The sequence below is a fragment of the Nomascus leucogenys genome, chromosome 16 (assembly GCF_006542625.1).
Source record: "Nomascus leucogenys isolate Asia chromosome 16, Asia_NLE_v1, whole genome shotgun sequence".
Classification (NCBI taxonomy): Eukaryota; Metazoa; Chordata; class Mammalia; order Primates; family Hylobatidae; genus Nomascus; species Nomascus leucogenys.
In genome coordinates, this window is record NC_044396.1 from 90,635,617 (window position 1) to 90,654,447 (window position 18,831).

Consider the following 18,831-nt stretch of genomic DNA (forward strand, 5'->3'; position numbering starts at 1 on the left):
CTCATCTCACTGCCTGTGGGTTACTCGTTCATGTCCCTCATGCCCTCACTGAACTGCAAGCCCAATGAGGTCAGGAGTTTGTCCACGAGTCATTCCAGATCTCAGAGCCAGGTGCAGTGCCTGGCATGGAATTGGCTGACAATGAGCACTGGCTGTGAGACGCAGAAGAGAGGGAGAAGTAAAGGGGAGGGCAGTTGGGAGAGGAGAGAAAAGAGAACAGGGGAAAGGATGACAGCAGCAAAGCAGAAGGATAATAGTCATTTCCATTGGCAGGAAGGCTGGTAGAATTGGACTGGGCAGAAATCAGCTGGTTGTGCTGGACAGAGGATGATAGGGAGGCCATGCTCAGATCCACAGAGACAGCAGTGAGCCCTCATTGGTCCCATCCTATAGCACGTTAGGAGCAGTGGTCCAGCAGGCCTGGATGTGCACTGATCAGAGCATGGAATGTCTGTGAAGCATTTCAGCTAGCAGCAAGAGAGCCAGGCAACAGTTACTTGAGATGATGGAAGGGAAGAAGGGGGAAGTTTATAATGAATGACCATTTCAGTGAAAAAAAAAAAAGTAAAGGTAGAATAGTACAAAAAGAAAGAAAAGAGAAGGAAGAAAGGAAAGGAAAGGAAAGGAAAGGAGAGGAGAGGAGAGGAGAGGAGAGGAGAGGAGAGGAGAGGAGAGGAGAGGAGAGGAAAGGAGAGGAAAGGAGAGGAAAGGAGAAGAAAGGAAGGGAGGGCAGGCTTCTCCAATAATTGAGGGAGAGAGGGCACCTAGAGTGAACCAGAGATACCAAGATGAAAACCATAAAAATGAGATTTTTAAAAATCCTGCCACAGGCAAAGAAGAGACAAGGAATGACATTGTACAATGGAAGCCACCTGGGAGAAACAGTGCTCCTTCCTCAGGGTGAATCGTTCCTTATAAAGTAAATTTTTACCTGATCACCTTTCTGTCCAACCTCACCATCTGCACCACGTTCTCCTTGACTTCCCTTGAAAGGAAAAAAAAGAAAAGAAAGATGTCACTGGGAATTTTAATAGGGAAACAAAAAGCATTTTCATGCATTCATTCATCCATTCATTAATTCCCCAAAAATCTCTTATCAAGTTCCTGTGGTAGCTCAGGCACGGTGGCAGCAGATAGACAGAAACGGGGCCAGGTTGAGGATGTGTGATAAAATGGCTTAACTGGGATTTAGGGTATGGGGTTGGAGAGGGGGCAGCAGGAAAGGGGCCAGGGAGGCAGGCAGGGCTCATTTGTTTGAAAGCCTTGCATGTCAACATGTGATTTTAGATTTAGTTGTAGGCACTGGAAACCATTAAAAGGATGTGAAATTGTCCTAGGTTCTAGCTGTGGGTGTAGTGTGGGATACGCTAGTCGTCCAGGCTATAGAGAAAAGGGCCAGTTAAAAACAAGTGGTGTTCCAGGAGTGGCAGGAAAAGAGGCAGAATAAACCCAGGGTCTGCAGGCCTTGCAGAATAGGTGTGAGGGTGAGGGAGACGGAGAAATTTAGTTGGCGGCTGGCAGGAGCAGCAGCACCATACGGGAAGCTTTGGAAGAATTTATCCATACATAAGTTCCTCGCTCCCTCCCTTACTATTTGTGAGACTTTGAGGAGCCACTTCAGTAAAACTGCTCGAGTTGTTCGTTTGTTTTGTAACCTACAAGAACAAGAAAATAATGATGCCTACCCTGTGAAAATATTAGAGAATAAAATAACAAATGGGAAACACTTAGCATAGAGCCCAGAACACAGTAAGAGCTCAATAAATCTTAGTTATAATTAGTATCTTCATTATTTTGCCACTTGCTGTGTGTCATTGGACAAGATACTTAAACTCTCTGTCTTCTTACTTCTAAAATGAGAATAATAAAATAGTATCTGTCATGGGGTTACTGTGAGAGTTAAATGACCTAAAATACACAAAGTGCTTAGACTTATGACAGGTTGTGTGTTAGCTCTCAAAAAACATTAGCTATCATCATTCTCATTGTCAGTATCACCATGATGATCATTATGATCGTTATCATCACCATCACCATCGTTATCATTCCATAACCATCATCACCATAATCACTATCATAATCACGATTACCATCAACATCAGCACCACCAGAGCTATTATCATCACTGTCACCATCAGCATCATCATCCTCATCTTCACCATCATCATCATTGTCTATATCATAATGATCAACAGCACCACGACTATTGTCATCACCATCATCCTCATCATCATCATTGTCATCATCATTATTGCCATTGTCATCATTATCATGGTCATCAAGTTGCTCAAAATATACAACCTACCAAAAATACTTTTCACAGACCGCCCAAGAAAGTAACATCCAAAGATTCCAATTCTTTAACTATTATCTACCTTAGCTCTGCCTTTATTGTGTTAATAAGTGTGTTTCAGCAAAATGTTTTTAAAACAAAAACATTTCAATTCCTTTAAAAGAATGTATTATGCAGTAAATAGGTTTGTGGCAGTAGGTCAATCTTAGTTGTGGTTCTATGCCTGTCACCCCTTAACTTTGCATTCTTAAGCATATCATGTCCACTCTCTGGTCTCAGTTTGCTCATCTAGTAAATAAAGGATGAGGGGCAGGTCCATCTAGGAGGGTCCTTCCGGGGGTCCAGTGCCCCACAATTCTCTCATGGAAACATCAAGTCCAGCCCTCTTTCAATCCAGACTGTTCTACCACCTCAGCAGACCACTGATGACAGTGACTACCTAATAATCCCCCCTCTCTCCCTGTGATACATTGGGAGGGTTAGGTGAGCTCATATCTGTGAAGTGCTAAATACCATTGTTTAGAAGAGAAAAAAAAATGGAGTCAGAGAGAAAGAGCATTTCTTCTGACATTTTTCCATGTAATTATTTTTACTGTTTCTAAATCTAAATAAAGCCATCACACCCTCTGCAAATCATGTTGTAATCAATGAAAAGAAGTGACATAGAATAGCCCACTGCTTCCTTAACATTTAGGACAATTGTCTTAAAAGTAAATGGCTTCCTTTCAAATTCCAGTCCTCAGTCTGGGTTTAGACTAGTTTCAACACTCATGTTGCAACAATGAAAATGTCAGCAGCTCAAGGATCTCCACAGTTGTCCCTGTCTCCTACTCCAACGTAGTCAGGGATCAGAGTAAACACACCCACCCCCAAGCCTGACTCACTTCCTTCCAGAGAAGGGCGCTGACATTTACAGAGCCCTGACTCTTCCAGGAACTCTGCCAAGGCTTCCCACATGATATCCCATTACATATATTTCCTTGTTTATATCCTGAATGGATGCAAAAATATTTAATATGTCTTTATTCTCTTATTGAGCCAGTAAGTCTACTCTATGAGGTAGGGCTTATTATCAGAGTGTTAGATAATAAATCTGAAGACCAGACCGGTTCAGTCATTCACCTGAGCTCACACAGCTTATAGAAAGCAAGGTCTGGAATCTAATCCAGATCCATTTGTCTGATGATCAAATATCCAAGCTGGTTTTCTCTGCCCATATTACTTTTCCAGCTATTTTCCTAGACCATGATGCCTTATCCAACAGGTTTCAAGACGTCAAGTGCACTGCATTTATAGTCAGAAAGACTGACTGACCATGCTGAGCATGGGCCAGACACCTTTCTATACACTGGATATATAACAATCAACGAAACAGATAAAAACCCTGTGCGCTGGGAATTCATATTCCAGGGAGATGACCAGTTCATTATTTTGCTAGTTTAGTCTTCTTCAGAAGAGGTTTATTAAGAGTCATTTCAAGGGCTTAATTCCCCCTGTTGAAAATAAGGAAAGAAACTTTGCCCCATTCGTTTTACTGAAAACACTTACTTTTGAAAACTTGTTATTGTGAGTTTTTTTTTGAGGGAGGGGGTCTCTTTGAAAGTTATGCAAATACTTTTAAAAGCTAAATGAGACTTTTGCTAGCTTTGTGACCCAGGAACCCAGGAATGTCTTTCTCAAGGACCTAGGAACCATCTCTTTGAAATAGAATCAGCAAAGAAGATAGCATTCCTATCTATCTCCCAGTTCCTGTGAGACAGTAGAAGCCCAACTTCAGCAGATGCCTGGCTCCAAGTTGCAAATCTATTTCCTGCCATGAAGATGTGAGAAGTTTACCTTTGCTTTGAATAAGTCCAATTAGTTAACACAGACACACACAGATGGCCACCACAATTACCAGGTGAATCTAGGAAGGACATGTGGTGTCATTAAATCCTCTCACTTGAGGACTAGTTATTGCTTATCTTGACAACAAGTATGTGATAGGTGGTTGTATCCGCTTGGCAATCTAAAAGAGTAAGATTTCTTTCTGTCTTTGCAATGTCTTAGCATATTGTCTGTAATGCAAATCACATTCTAGTTTAATGCTATTCAATAATAAAATTGTTTTCTTTCTCTTACACCTTCGTGGAAAACCTCTCTGAGTTGGGAGATTTTGTTTTTAATTGCATTTTTTCCAGAACCATCATGTGCTAAGCACATGATAAAACAATCATTTGGAAGGTACATTCATACCAGGAATTGCTCTAAGAGTGCTGTCCTTCATGAATACACTGAACAGGCAATTTTCTCAAAAGGTTTTCAAACTGTTGAGGGCAGGGACTAAACTTTCCCAAGTTAGTAACTCTCTACTACTCTCAGAACAAACCCTTCTCCTAAACTTTTGCATGCTGTTGTCCTGTTTGGAAAATGTTTCTCCACCGATAGCTGGTAAATTCCTAACTAACCCTCCAATGCAACTAAAATCCTGCCTCCTCCAGGTGGCAACTAAAATCCTACCTCCTCCAGGTGGCCTTCACAGGTTAACCCTTGTTCCATGGTGTTAGTTTTCTTTCAGTCGTTTACTCTTCTACTGACAATTTGTTGTGGTTGTTGTTAACTCAAATGAAGCAAGTATTATGAGGACCACTCATAGTTACATGTATTAAATGCTTCCTACCTGCTGTGATTTGTAAATTTCCCCTTGTTCAGTTCTCACATTCTCATTATGAGACAGGTTGTACAGTTCTTTTTCAGATGAGGGACCCAAGGTACCGATGAGGGACCCAAGGTTCAGATAAATAAATGCCCAAGTCCTATAATTAGCAAGGAAAATTCACTCAGCAAATAAGAGGTAGAGCGGGTTGGGGACCACTGGCTTCCAAAGCCCAGGCCTGTGCCCACAGCCCTTGTTGGCTTCCTGCCTCGATCAGACGTTTCTAAGTGTTCACTGCAAGCTTGTGGGTCTTTCTTCTCTGTCACAGCATCAGACTATGAAAGGAATGGCCCATATCTGACCTCTCTCTATACCTCCTGACTTGAAAGGAAACTGTTAAGGTGATGCTTGGTGAGAATCTTTCAGAAATGTGGCAGTTATGGATGGAAAGAATTTTCTGCTCTGGGAAAGAACATGGAGTAAGTGGCTCTGGGTTATTTTCTGGGCAGGATGGGAATCCCAAGGCTTTTTCGGGTAGTGCCAATGGCAGCAGGTATTATCTCTGCCTCCTCGGAGTCATCCAAACCCTCCAGATGAGGACTTTTGCTCATTGAGTGTCTCTGGGTCCATGCCAGGCCCCTTTAGGTCCTATTACTGGTTGGTGAACATGCTATAAGGAGGAAATAAAAACGCTTTTTGTAGGGGACAGAATAGTCATCATTTCCAACCCAGACAAGGCATTTACATCTGACTCTGTAGAATACATGCTCCCAGGGTCATTGCTGTGGTTACCATCTTGTTGCTTCTTTCTCCTTTACACGGATCATAATCACAACTGCAGCAACAATCTCCAGACCCTACATCTTAAAGTCAGTGTTTTATGCGAGTTCAAAGTCCTAGAATGGAGCTCTGTAGTTGACCGTGTGGCATGAACCTCCTCATGCCGGCCACTGAAGACAGCAGCTGCAAATCTGTAGGATAAATCTTGGGGAAGCTGCTTCCCTGATGCTGCATTGCAACTGCAAACAAAGGAACTAAACCCTCTTGGCAGTGCATGAGACCAATGAATGCCCAGAGCCTTTGGTTATGAAAGGATGCTGACAATGATTGTAAGTACTCCATCAGGGGTAGCATTTTCAGTTTACATACTCATCTTCACATTCCCAAGTCTAGTGGAGATACTGTTTGATAAATGAAGTCGAACAGAGAGGAAATGAAACAGTCTTTCTATTTTCTGGAAAGTGGTGTGGGGTAAATGACAAGCATAGAAGCTGGCTTGGGTTTGAAGCCAAGAACCACAATAGACTGAGTCCTTGGAGGACACATTTAACCCTTCTGTGATGCATTTTCTCAACAGTAAGTGGTGATAAGGGGCAACTATTGCAGACAGGAGCATTAGCAGATATAGCGTAGACTAAAGCATTGCACCCCATTAGGAGCTGTCCTGGGTGCTGGTGTTGGTATCAGCTCTTACTAAGGAGTATGACAAGACAATAACTACTTGGGGTACTGAACTTGGACTAGTAGGGGTCAACCCCAGTTACACCACCCGCTAGTTTTGTAGCTGTGGCATTTAATCTTGTTAAACCTTAGTTTCCTCATCTGTAAAGTGAAACAACAGCTCTGCCTCCTAGCATCATGCTGACCATTGCAGGAGATAGTAACCTGCTCCTTGGAACACTGAGCACTCTGCCCAATGCAACCGCCTGGGGCTCATCATGCAGGGTTAGACCACATGCCTCAAGGACTTCTCGTGGTTGGGGTGACCATCAGCTCCTAAATGGAGCAAGAAGAACCCCTGTCTTTCAGATGCAGCACTAATTGTTGTCCTTTTTTTCTGGATGGAAGCTTTCTATTCTCAAAATATTTAAAGGAACAAACCCTCCGTTGAAGCAAATTATAAGGGAACAGAAGCAGGGCCATTACTGAAAACATCAGCACTGCAAGCAGGCTTGGGCTGAAGGAGAAAACAGTCCATACTTAATGGAGCTAACTCCTTATCTGTTTAATTGATATGCTTTTACTTCTTTGAATAAAGACAATTCTGGCCAGGTGCGGTGGCTCACGCTTGTAATCCCAGCACTTTGGGAGGCCAAGGCAGGCAGATCAAGAGGTCAGGAGTTTGAGACCAGCCTGACCAACATGGTGAAACCCCGTCTCTACTAAAAATACAAAAATTAGCTGGATGTGGTGGCATGCACCTGTAGTCCCAGCTACTCAGAGGGCTGAGGCAGGAGAATCGCTTGAACCTGGGAGGTAGAAGTTGCAGTGAGCTGAGATTGTCCCACTGCACTCCAGCCTGGACAACAGAGCAAGACTCTATCTTAAAAAAAAAAAAAAAGGCAATTCCTCCTCAGCAGAGGCTAAGCCCAGCAGCCAGCAAGTTGACAGCAAAGGTTACTTAAGGATCAGGTAAAATTTGAAATTAAAGGGCAAGAAGCTTGGTCTCAGCTGGCGATCCCAGAAAGAGAAGGTCACGTCCAGTAAGGAGCTCCAACATTTGAAGACACTGCACATTCCTGATGCCTTTCAATCTAACACTGCCCTGGGCAAATCTCTTGCTCTATCTGCACTGAGACCTGATATCTATAACTCCTGATGCAGGAGTCTTGCCTCTGTCAAAACCCTCTAAATCTTCAGAGTCCATGGGTCACGATCGCTAGACATCTTAACCTGCCAGCTAGGGTCTGGGAGACCTAGGTGTTTTCCATCCTGATACACCACAAGGCTGGTACTGTTGTCACAACATAGAATTGTTGGGTTTTTGCTTGCTTTTTACCAGTCATAATAACAGTGCCAACACCCTTTTCCAGGACTGGGCCTAGGGTAAGGAAAGTGAATCACTCACCTTGGGTACTGAATACCTCTTGCTGAGAAGCCAAGAGAAATAATATCCCTATGCAATATAGATAGATAGATAGATAGATAGATAGATAGATAGATAGATAGATAGACAGACAGACAGACAGATAGATAGATAGATTGCATAGGTATATTATTTTATTTTATTTTTAATTTCTTTTTTCTTGAGACAGGGTCTCACTCTGTCACCCAGGCTGGAGTGCAGTGACACGATCTTCACTCACTACAACCTCTGTCTCCCGGATTCAAGCAATTCTTATGCCTCAGCCTCCCGAGTAGCTGGGATTACAGGTAATGCTACCACACCTGGTTAATTTCTGTTTTTAGTAGAAATGAGGTTTCACCATGTTGGCCAAGTAGCTGGGATTACAGATGTGCACAACCATCCCTGGATAATTTTTGTATTTTTAGTAGAGATGGGGTTCCACCATGTTGGCCAGGCTGGTCTTGAACTCCTGTCCTCATGTGATCTGTCTGCCTCAGTCTCCCAAAGTGCTGGGATTACAGGTGGTAGCCACTGCGCTTGACCCCTATGCAGTATTTTTAAAAGTCAAAGTCAATCTAAAATAACTAAAGATGATTGAAATATCAAAATGTAAATGAACACAGGTATCTGACACTGCTGGAATTTGGCAGAAGTGAGCTAGGTAGGTCATTCAAGTGGAGGGTTGGGTCGTGTCTTTATTTTAAATTTTGATATTTTGTTCCTCATGAAATGATTGCATTACTTTTAAATTTTATAAAATATTGCTTTAAAGTATTATTTATCTAGGTTGCCGAGGTTTTTGGCTTCTTAAGTTTTATTCCCAAATCCTCACCCTAAATATGCGGCTGCCACCACTGTGACCACAAGGGCTAAAAAAGCTAATGTCAAATGAGCACTTACAATTGAGAAATAAAAATAAAATCCTAGGCCCCCTAACCAACCGTACAGACCCCCTCTTGGCCAAGGAGACCCAGAAAATCCTTAAAAACTGAGTTCCCAGCCTGACCACCATCTCTGGACCAGTTTTGGCCAACTCACAGAGCATGTATAGTCAAAGCTTTCATGTCTTCTGCTTTACCTTTTGATGTCAGAGGTTTCAAAACTTTAAAAACTCCACCCTTGGATCATGCTAATGCTGCCATTTTTGAACACATGACCCATTATGAGGCATGAAATTCAATTTCCCACGCACATGTTTCTCCTTCCATAAAGTTTCATGACTTCTCCTATAGCTTTTTAAATACATTCATTTGGCCAGCCTGCTCAGCATACATTCCTGCTGCTTTTACCCTTCCCTTGAGGCACTTGCTCTTGGTTTCTGCTGGAGGCTATTCTTCCCAGCCTGCGGGCTGGACAGCCTGCAAGTGCAATCCTATGTGAGAAATAAAGATCTCCTTTCCAAGTCTGTGGACGTGAGACAGGATAGGTAGTTAAGGAAGTAATCATGTTCTCGGGATGCAGCAACCGTGGTGACGGTAAGTTCAAGCAACACAGTAAGCCTCAGCATTCACATTATAATTGAGCTCATCCACGCAAAGCTATCTTCAGTAGGGCCTTTCCCCTCTAGACAGCATGTGCACTTTGATTTTGCCCATCCTCAAACTGACACTTTGCTCATTATAATGGTAAAAAACATAATCCTGGGTGGAGATTTAAGATGCTAATGAGACATGTGACGTACGAACAAACATGTACAGCTACTGCACATGTACACCCAGAGGACCACTCAGAACATGCTTATGAGTAACGCCTCTTCCCACCTCCTTATGAATAATCATGTAACGTTCCCATATAGGGAGTCTCCCTAGTGCTGGTCTTTGCTATCTCATCCTTACGAGCAGCCCACCCTGAATCCTCTCTCTCTCAGGCGTACTGTCTATTCTGCCCTAACCTTCAAAGTATTCTTTTTCTTTTGCAATAAATTACTCGATGTTGCATCTCCTTTGCTGTGTGTCTCCTGTTTAAATTCTTTTCAACCAAGGAGACAACAACCAAGGTATCACAACAGCCACACTTTGTCATTCTTCAGTTGATACAATGTACCAGGCACTGATGGGAACATTTTACCTGCAGTTGGCACAGTAATAAGCCTGTAGGGTCATAGTTTTCACAGTCCCTAGTTAACTTTAGGAAACAAAAGGCCAGAGAGGTTAAGAAACTATTCCAAGGTGACACAGCTGAGATGGAATTCTAACCTCAAGGACTGACTTCTGAGCTTTCTCTCCTAGTGACAATTTTATGCCACCTCTTCTATCAGATGAGGCACGCTATGTCCAGCCAGGCCTCAGGAAGAGACACAGGGACACATTTGGCCCTGAGTGTTGGTGGGGAAGGTGTTCAGTCTGCAGCAGCACAGAGGCCCCAAGAGATAAGGGACCACACTCTGGGGAGCACCAATGACAGTGGGAAGGGAATGACGGTATGAGTCTATCTGCCCCCATACCAGCACTCAGGCACTTTCTTCTTAGAGCTAAATACTATCACCACCAACAGCTCAAACAGCCCCAGCCCTAGGACACTTGTTTTGACAGCCAGAGAGCTTCCCTGCTTATTCTGGGGTTGAGATTATACCCCCCTTCCTCTCAGGCCGGCCTCCCTGGCTTTGGGAAACCACAGAGCCACAGAGCTGCTTGTAGACAGCTGCCTTATCACTCACGTGAGAATAACAGCACTCGCTTGCATTCAAAAAGCACTTTCCTAGTATTTTTCAACTGAGTGTCACATCCTTTTTATGTATCACATCATTCCATTTTAACAAATCTCTGACACCATTTGTATTTTTGTCATTACTGGGACTTAAGTGGAGGTGTCTGACCACAAAACTCATGTCTTAACCAGTAGGTCCCACACAGTCCAATTCTTCCATGCGTTTCATGCTTTCCAACATGCAGTTGTTTATAAATGAGCAACAGAGATTCCACAAGTTGAAGTGATCTGCCCATGGTCAATAGGATAGTCAGTGCCATGCTTAGACCTAGAACAGGGGTTTTCTGATTTTAAAACCACTCCTTTACACTGGCCACCACTCTTCCTTAATTTGAGATTAACCATTGAGATGAGCAGAATAGACCCATGCAGATGGTTATGAAGTCTCACTGACCTGTGGTCCAGCTATTCCTGGGGGCCCTGGTAGGCCTGGAGACCCAGCCTCTCCCTGTATCAGGGACACAAGAAAAACAAAAAGAAAACAGTAATGAGTATCTGGCCCACATCCAGGGTCATCATCAAGCCATCAGCCTCCCACCTCCATTCACTGATTTTCCACTGGGACTTCCCGACAGCTACCCGTGCCCCTAGCCTGTCTGAGCAAAGGGTATAGGCAAGTGGTAGTACTGACTGTGGCTGTGCAACCATGGCATGACCCACCATTAATATGGTTAGTTGGTATGTCTCCAGGATAGCCTGATGTCTCGCTCCTGCCTCCCATATTTGCAACCCGGAGCAGCCATCCTGCTGTTTGTTCCAGGGTTGGTCTATATGGCCCACAGGACATGGCAGAAGTGATGATGTGTACTTGCTGAGATTAGGGTATAAGATGGCTCACTCCCACCTTGGCCTGCCACCACCCCCCACCCCCCACCTTGCACTTTTTCTATCCAACCACTCATTTTGGGGAAAACCAGTTTCCATGTCTTGATCTCACTAGAGCAGCTCTGCAGAGAGGCCCATGTGGTAAGGAACTGAGGTCTCCATCAACAGCCACAAGAGTGAACCTGGATGGAAGGGGGTCTTCCACCAGACGGACCTTGAGATGACTGCCTCATGAAAGACCTGAGCCAGAACAACCTGGCGAAACCACTTCTGGATTTCTGCCCCAGAAATTTGAAATAATAAATATTTGTTGTTTTAAGCCACTAAGTTTTGGAGCAATCTATAATGTAGCAATAGATAACTAATACAGTTGAGAAGAGAGAAAAAGTGTGCTGCATTAAGAAATAGAGTCTGAATTATGTAGGATCTCATTTGTGTGTGTGTGTTTGTGCTTTATAAATATATGTGCATGTATAATTATACTGGCACACATTGCATGTTCTTTATAGTTATTTTCATAACCATTTTCTTATGGTTATTTTCACTCTAAGTTCTGTAATATCTGGAGTGTCAGCTGCTTGATGCTGAGAAAGGACTACCCAGGTGGGAGGGTGGGGGTTCGCGGCCCCCTGCCAGGTCCTGCCAGGAGTTGTGGAACATTGAGTGGTTCTGAACATCAGAATCACTGTGTAGTAGTTGTAGTAAACACACAGAATACAAGCCTCATTCCCAGTGATTTGATATAAAGCAACTGTGATAGAAAGGTGTGGAAAAGACTGATCTAAACATCTCCCTAAGTGATTTAGAAATGCCACCCTGACAGCCTCTGCACTGATATCAAGAATCTTTGAGGTTAAGACTCCTGGAATAAACTCCTAAAGACCCATCTATCTTAATGAACTAAATGATCTTCTGAGCTGTTTAAAATGAAGACAACGGGAAAGACCCATGACATGGATGTAAGAACATTCAAACATGTTTATTTACTATCTGATAAAATATGATGCAAGAAATGCTGCAAATCAAATAAATGCCTGTTTTTAATAAGTTGATCACCAGGAGAATTTAATTAGGTGAAATTACTCTTAGTCAAATCAGCTTTAGTATTGGCCCCTTTTCCCTCCAGGGTTCCAGAGCGTATGGAGAAATTTCAAGGACTGTAGCACACCCATGGGGTCTATGCTCAAATATCCTGCATAGCTGAGCTGGTGGAAAGGGAACAAGCACTGCTTAAGGCTCAGAGAGTCAGAATAAAGGTCATCTTTCGCATCTGTGTTTGTATTCCCTGTGCCATGTATGGGTAAAATACAAACTACAAATAAGAGGCTTAATTCTCTCTTTTTTGAAAAGAAAGAGAATCTCACCTAAGCCTTTTTCTTAAAGCATTTACTTTAGAAAGCGGATCATTGTCAGTTCTTTATCTGTCTCTTTGAAGTGTGTGTAAATCCTTTTAAAAGGCAAAGAAGGCTTTTTTTTTTTCCAGTTTGATGACGCAGGAATGTCTTTCTCTAGGAGTTAGGATCCATCTCTGTGAAATATGATCAGCAAGGAAGATCCACCTCTCTCTCCCAATTTCTAGGGGATGTAATCTCCCCAAGTTGCAACACTATCTTCTTACATAAAGATGCAAGAAGTTTATTTTCACTTGGGATAAAGCCAATTAGCTAAGACAGAGGGCCATCTGAATTACCAGGTGAATCCAAGATGAACGTATGTGACAAATAGCACTGTCAAGACCTCCTACTTGAGGACTAATTATTGCTTATCTTGAGAAAATGTCTGTAATGGACTTTATCTGCTTAGCTATATAAAAGAGCGAGATTTCATCCTGTCCTTACCATCTCTTAGCAGATTGTCTGTAATGCACATTATATTCTAGTTTAAATGTAATTCAATATTAAAATGGTTTTCTTTCTCTTCTACCTTTGTGAAGAAGTTTTCTGGGTTGGGAGGCGATTTTGTTTTCAATTTTATTTCCCCAGCACCCATGAAACTCCCTACCTCTGTTTTGCTCCAGGACAGACCATGAACTCCTTTAGAATAGGGTCTCAGCCTTTTTCTTCTGAACTTCCGCATTGTCTACATGTTGACTGACATATAAGACACATGTAATGGGGTGTCATAAACAGGTAATGACAAGGGATTGAATGCATGCATGAATGGATGGATCCATTGATTGATCTATGAGTCTGAAGTGCCTATCTTGATGCCTATTACATAGTAGATAGGCAAAAGTTGTTGGATGACAAAAGAAAGGAAGGGAGAAAGACACGGTGGAAAGGAATGTAACTGAATGAGTATATGTTTCCAGGTGTCAGCATGTATTGCAAAGTCGCAATCAACATCTTCTTAAAGTGACAAAGACCCATAGATACCCACTTCCTACCATTTCCATAGTTGTGTCTCATAACCCAGTACTCCTCATCTATTTTGAATCTTGAACCCCTCAAACCCTGAACAGCTTCGGAGGCAGATGGGGCAATACGAGATCTCCAGAATGATATTTTCATTGTAATGATAAAAATCGAGTTTCCCCTTTTCTCCTTACCTTTTTCCCTTCTGTGCCTTCTCTCCCTGGCTTTCCTGGGACACCTTTGTCCCCTTTAAAACCTGGTAGACCAGGGAGGCCTGGGGGGCCAGGAGGGCAGTCATTGCACACATCCTGAGAGTGGGGAGAGAGGAGGGGACAAAGACAGAATGACTAGCAAATCCAGTTTCAAAGCAAAGCAAAGTAGCCCTGGCTGCTACCTCTCCAGATGGAGATTTGGTTTTTAAATACCAGAGAAGATAGAAAAGCAAATAGGTGGACTGAGTCATGATCCAAATACTCTTGTGTCTAAACTTTGCATTTTCCCTTTCTTAACTAAAAGTTAGGTTTCAGCACTGACATATCTGGATATTCCTCCATTTCCCCCTACTTCCACCCAGACTTCTGGAAGGATAGCCTGAGGAAATGATGTCAAAAATTCATGTAAAATGATCTGTGAGCAGCTGAAAACATTAACAGTGCAGATTTAATACAAACATTTAGTATTACTAAAAATAGCATGCTCTGTCCCTGATGTTAGAGGCCAAGCTGGGAGCTGAATTCTCTGTTCTGTGTTTGCCCAAGTCAAGTGGTTTCTGAACAAGGAAGAAGGATAAACAAGGCAACAGGCACACACCCTTGGGACTTTGTTTCTGTGACACAATGCCGATTCTGACCATGCTTAGCTTTATTTTTTACCCAAGGTAAGCATTTAATAAATGTTCCCTGGAATTGGGCTTTGTTCTACTTCTTTAAGGCAGGTAAATATTGCTCCTTGAGTAAATTTAAAGTCCTCTGAGCCCAGAGCATGTGTTTTCTGATTTGTCAGATCTTACAGTTTGGAGCACACTATGTGCCAAATAAAACTCACCTGACTGTACTCCAGCCTGCCTCATCCACCTGCCTCTTGGTTTGCCTCCTCCATGGCCTTCTCTCTAATCCTCCCTCTCGTCCACCCTGCCTCTCTCCTTGTGACAAGAGTTTAATGGATAACACTAGTAAAGCACTTAGAATACTCTCAAGAAAGATTAGATAGATAGACAGATACATAGATACATATAGATAGATAATGCCCACACATTTAGCCATTATTGTTAATTTATTTATTCACTCAGTCACTCACTCATTGAAAAAATACTTGAAAGGCACCTACTATGTATCGGGCACTGTGCTAAGTTTGGGACCACAGTGAGGGTGTGTCTTGAAGAGCTCTCAGTTCAACGCTGTCAACTGACACAAATACACGCACTGACTATGGTCTTTTGAAAGCCCCACCAAAGGGACCTGCAAACATGCATGGAAGCTGCACTGTTCATAGTCCATGAGGTGAAGCTGCAGGTGATTTAGTTTTCTTTTTGGTCTCCGATTTCAGGATGGTAAAGTTTTTCCATCACAAAAGCATCTCTGAATGGCCCACCTTCCTTTTACTTGTTTCACCTACTCAGTCTTTGGAGATTCTTTAGAAGTCTCCCCCTCCAAGAAGCCTTCCTGATTGCCTCAGGATAGGGACAGGCTCTTCCTGCTCCCAGAAATCTCAGGAATCCTCTCTACTAAAGTACTAATCTCCCTGTTGGAATGGTCTTTTATTCCATCCTCTCTCCACCAGGCAAACAGAAGGTGTAAGCACTCAAGAGGACAGAGGTAGAATGATCTTTGCTTGCCAAATTCATAGCAAATATTCTTCCACAGGGCATGAGTGCTATAAATGAATGAATCAGGCAACCCAACCAACTAACCAACTGACTGACCAATCAACCACCTGACATTCTGGCGACTTGTGCCATCTTCCTTTAGTGGTTAGTTTGCAAAGCTGATTGGATTATTTGGAGGGTGGGAAGAGTTAAATATTGGGATATATAAAGCAAGAGTGCATGAGATATTCAGTTTACTTAGATGAGCTGCTTTTGATATCTGTATTTTGCTTGAAAGAGTAGCAGAGCTGAAAGGAGCTCGCCTCTTTGTAGACCTTTTCTTATTGTACTCTGAGATGCATCCATGAAACATTGCAATGTGGATGGATGGATGGATGGATGGATGGATGGATGCAAATGGAACTAGCCTGATGACACCAAAAATTCTAGCCACTGAGATATTTCTGGACTTGAAGGGTGCCCTGGTGATAGGAAGCCATTCTTTGCAGTGGGATCCATAACATAAAAATATTATATCTGAGTAGTACAAAAATCTTACGACTTTCCTATGTCTTTGTAGTTTCTGGCAGGGCTCTCAACCTGGGCCTGTTGCACACTATGCAGGATTATTTCCTGAAGACCAGAGCTGTCGGAGACCCAGACCTACCTGTGAGGGAGCTAGACTCAACTCACTGACCCAGCTCTGGAATCCAGTGAGCATAGGGTAAGATCACCCCAATCTGTAGTCTTACAGATGCTCACCTTGGCTCCTGAGCTCCTGGGCTGCCCCCACCAGCCCCTCCTGGCTCCGAACCAAACTCCAGCTCAGAAGACAATTCACACTTTCTCTGAATGTACTGAAACTGGATAGGGTTGTGTTTCCAACCAAATGGGCTTGCCCATACTCCACTTAAACCTCTGTCCACCTGGAATCATGGCTTCATCTCCCTGAGTCTCCTTATCTGTGAAATGGGGATGTCAAAGTCTTACGATAAATGAGACAATGAATGGAAAATGCCTGACACTATCCTGACACAGAGTGAAAGCACAGTGACTTTTAGATGCGACATGTGCCATTACGGTTTTGTTTATTTTCCTCCCTAAATCTGTGGCCTTGCCCCATTTGCAGATCAGATGACCTTGATCATCAATACTAGCTCCCAATCTCTGGGCTTTCTGAGTTATCTCAGGCAAGTCAATTAATCTTTTTGAGTCTATTTCCTCACCTGTAAACACGGATCATTCTCCTACTTTAGGAGATGGTTGTGAAATTTAAATAAAATAATGCATACAAAGTGCCTAGCATATTTCAGGGTTCATTGTATGTAATCTATAAATGTTCTTTCCCTCTGGTCTCTATCCCTTCCTTTGGTCTAAGATGTTTTCTTTTCTTTTTCTCTCTTTTTTTTTTTTGGTGGGGGGGAGACAGAGTCTTGCTCTGTCACCCAGCTTTGGAGTGCAGTGTTGTGATCCAGGCTCACTGCAGCCTCTGCCTCCCCGGTTCAAGCAATTCTCCCACCTCAACCTCCCGAGCAGCTGGGAATACAGGCATGTGCTACCACATCTGACTAATTTTTGTATTTTTAGTAGAGACGGGGTTTTCCCATGTTGGCCAGGCTATCTCGCACTCCTGGCATCAAGTGATCCACCTGCTTTGGCCTCCCTAAGTGCTGGGATTACAGGCATGAGCCACCACACCCTGCCAGTCTGAACTATTTTCAACAAACTCAGCTTGTTATGTCATTGCATGTAATACTGTACCTTTGTGTGGTCTGAAGTACCAAGTAAGCACTCAACAAAATGCTTACTACGTGGAGGAGTGCTACAGCCTTTGGTGTGGAGAAAAAAACAGTCATTGCTTCCCAGGAGAAGAAATGACCTCTAGGTCATTTCATCCACCTTCTCACTGGACATCTGAATCCTCGCTACAATATTCCTACCAAAGAGTTGCATAGCCTTCATCTCCAAATCTCTATGTGACAGGCAGAGAACTCACTAGCTGCCTGGACTTCATCAGATAGTTGTCAGGAAGTACTGGCTCTTGTAAAGATGAAATCTGGTAGAGAGGCTACGCATAAGGCTTCAGAGTTGGTCACACTGGGTTTGAGTCTTAGTTCTGCCACTACAAGGTCTGTGACTTTGACCAAGTGGCTTGCCCATCTATGCTTAACCTCTTCATCTGTAAAATGCAGATAGCAACAGAACCCACTCACAGGATTGTTTGTGAGGATTTAATAAATTAATATTTCAGCAAGGGTAATGGAGGCAATTTTAAGACGACCTCCTTGGGCACAGATCCAACTATGGACATTCATTTAACAGGAACTCTTAGGACTTACTACTCAGTCAGTTCTCCAACTATCAGAAAGAGATATATGAAGTTATAAAACTCTCTGGGGCAGAGACAAATATTCTGTAATACAAGATGTCTCAGCAGGGGAGACACCTGCCACCAGCCACCTAGACTAGACCAGCAGACTCTAACTTACAACATCGAGATGAAAGCCACTGACTGCACAAAACAGGGAGATGAACAGAGTCTGCTCCCCAGACCTGGCCAAATCCACTCATCCCAGGCTGTTGACTATAGAATTTCCAGGCAAAGCTCAGCTCTGTGGGACCAGTGAGTCTCCACAGGCCACCCTGCATGTAGGCGCTTGCGTTCCTTCTGGGGTTTCCAGCGGCTGTGATGAGCACAGCTGCATCCTTTCCTAGTGAGGAAGTATCGATTTGACTAAATATCTGTCTCAGTGCTCTGGCCATGAGGAATGATGCTTAGCCATTTCACTACTCACTCTTATTACTGACATAAAGATTGGGACATCTTGAGGTGAAATCCTCCGGGTGAAGGGTCGGGGGTGGAGAGGGCTGGTGGCTGATGAAAACCCAGCTCCTTCTAGAGTCAGGGAATTAAGAAAAATAATCCAGGCTAATAAAAGCCTGTAATAAACAAAAGATTGAATCAATAGGTAATGATTTCTTGTCATGTCCTTGACTGTGGAAAAAAAAACGATCACACTTGTCAACAAAATCTGGTAAAGATTGTTCTGCTACTTATTTTTTAATAAAATGTGTAATTTTCCCAAGGCATCTCAATTTGCAGTGAGATTGAACGTCCCAGACTTCCGAGAAGGTTTTCTTTTTCTTTTGTTTTCCTCCCTTGGCTTCACGTATGAAGTAGGTATTTTCTGAAATCACCCAAGTGTCTTTTAGAGAACAAGAGGGAAGGAAGGGACCAGTCACACAAAATGCAGTGCCGACCCTTCACCCAGAGTTACAACACAGGCTTGAAGTACAGACAGCAGAAGGGGCCCCCTCACTCACTGCAGCACGCCTGTTCTTTCTGAAGTATAGACCCTACCTCTC

At 43.1% G+C, this 18,831-nt stretch overlaps 1 protein-coding gene across 2 annotated transcripts in view; it reads right to left on the reverse strand.

Moving 5' to 3' along the window:
• COL22A1 (collagen type XXII alpha 1 chain) overlaps positions 1 to 18,831 on the reverse strand; it is a 327,746-nt gene that overhangs the window by 47,083 nt on the left and 261,832 nt on the right. The window contains exons 45-47 of one of the 2 annotated variants that reach the window (XM_030795301.1): positions 13,856 to 13,969; positions 10,877 to 10,930; positions 932 to 985 (exon numbers count right to left, since the gene is read on the reverse strand). In XM_030795301.1, the coding sequence (XP_030651161.1) occupies positions 932 to 985; positions 10,877 to 10,930; positions 13,856 to 13,969 (222 nt within the window). The remainder of the gene's footprint in view (positions 1 to 931; positions 986 to 10,876; positions 10,931 to 13,855; positions 13,970 to 18,831) is intronic. The other variant, XM_030795302.1, reaches the window with a different exon arrangement.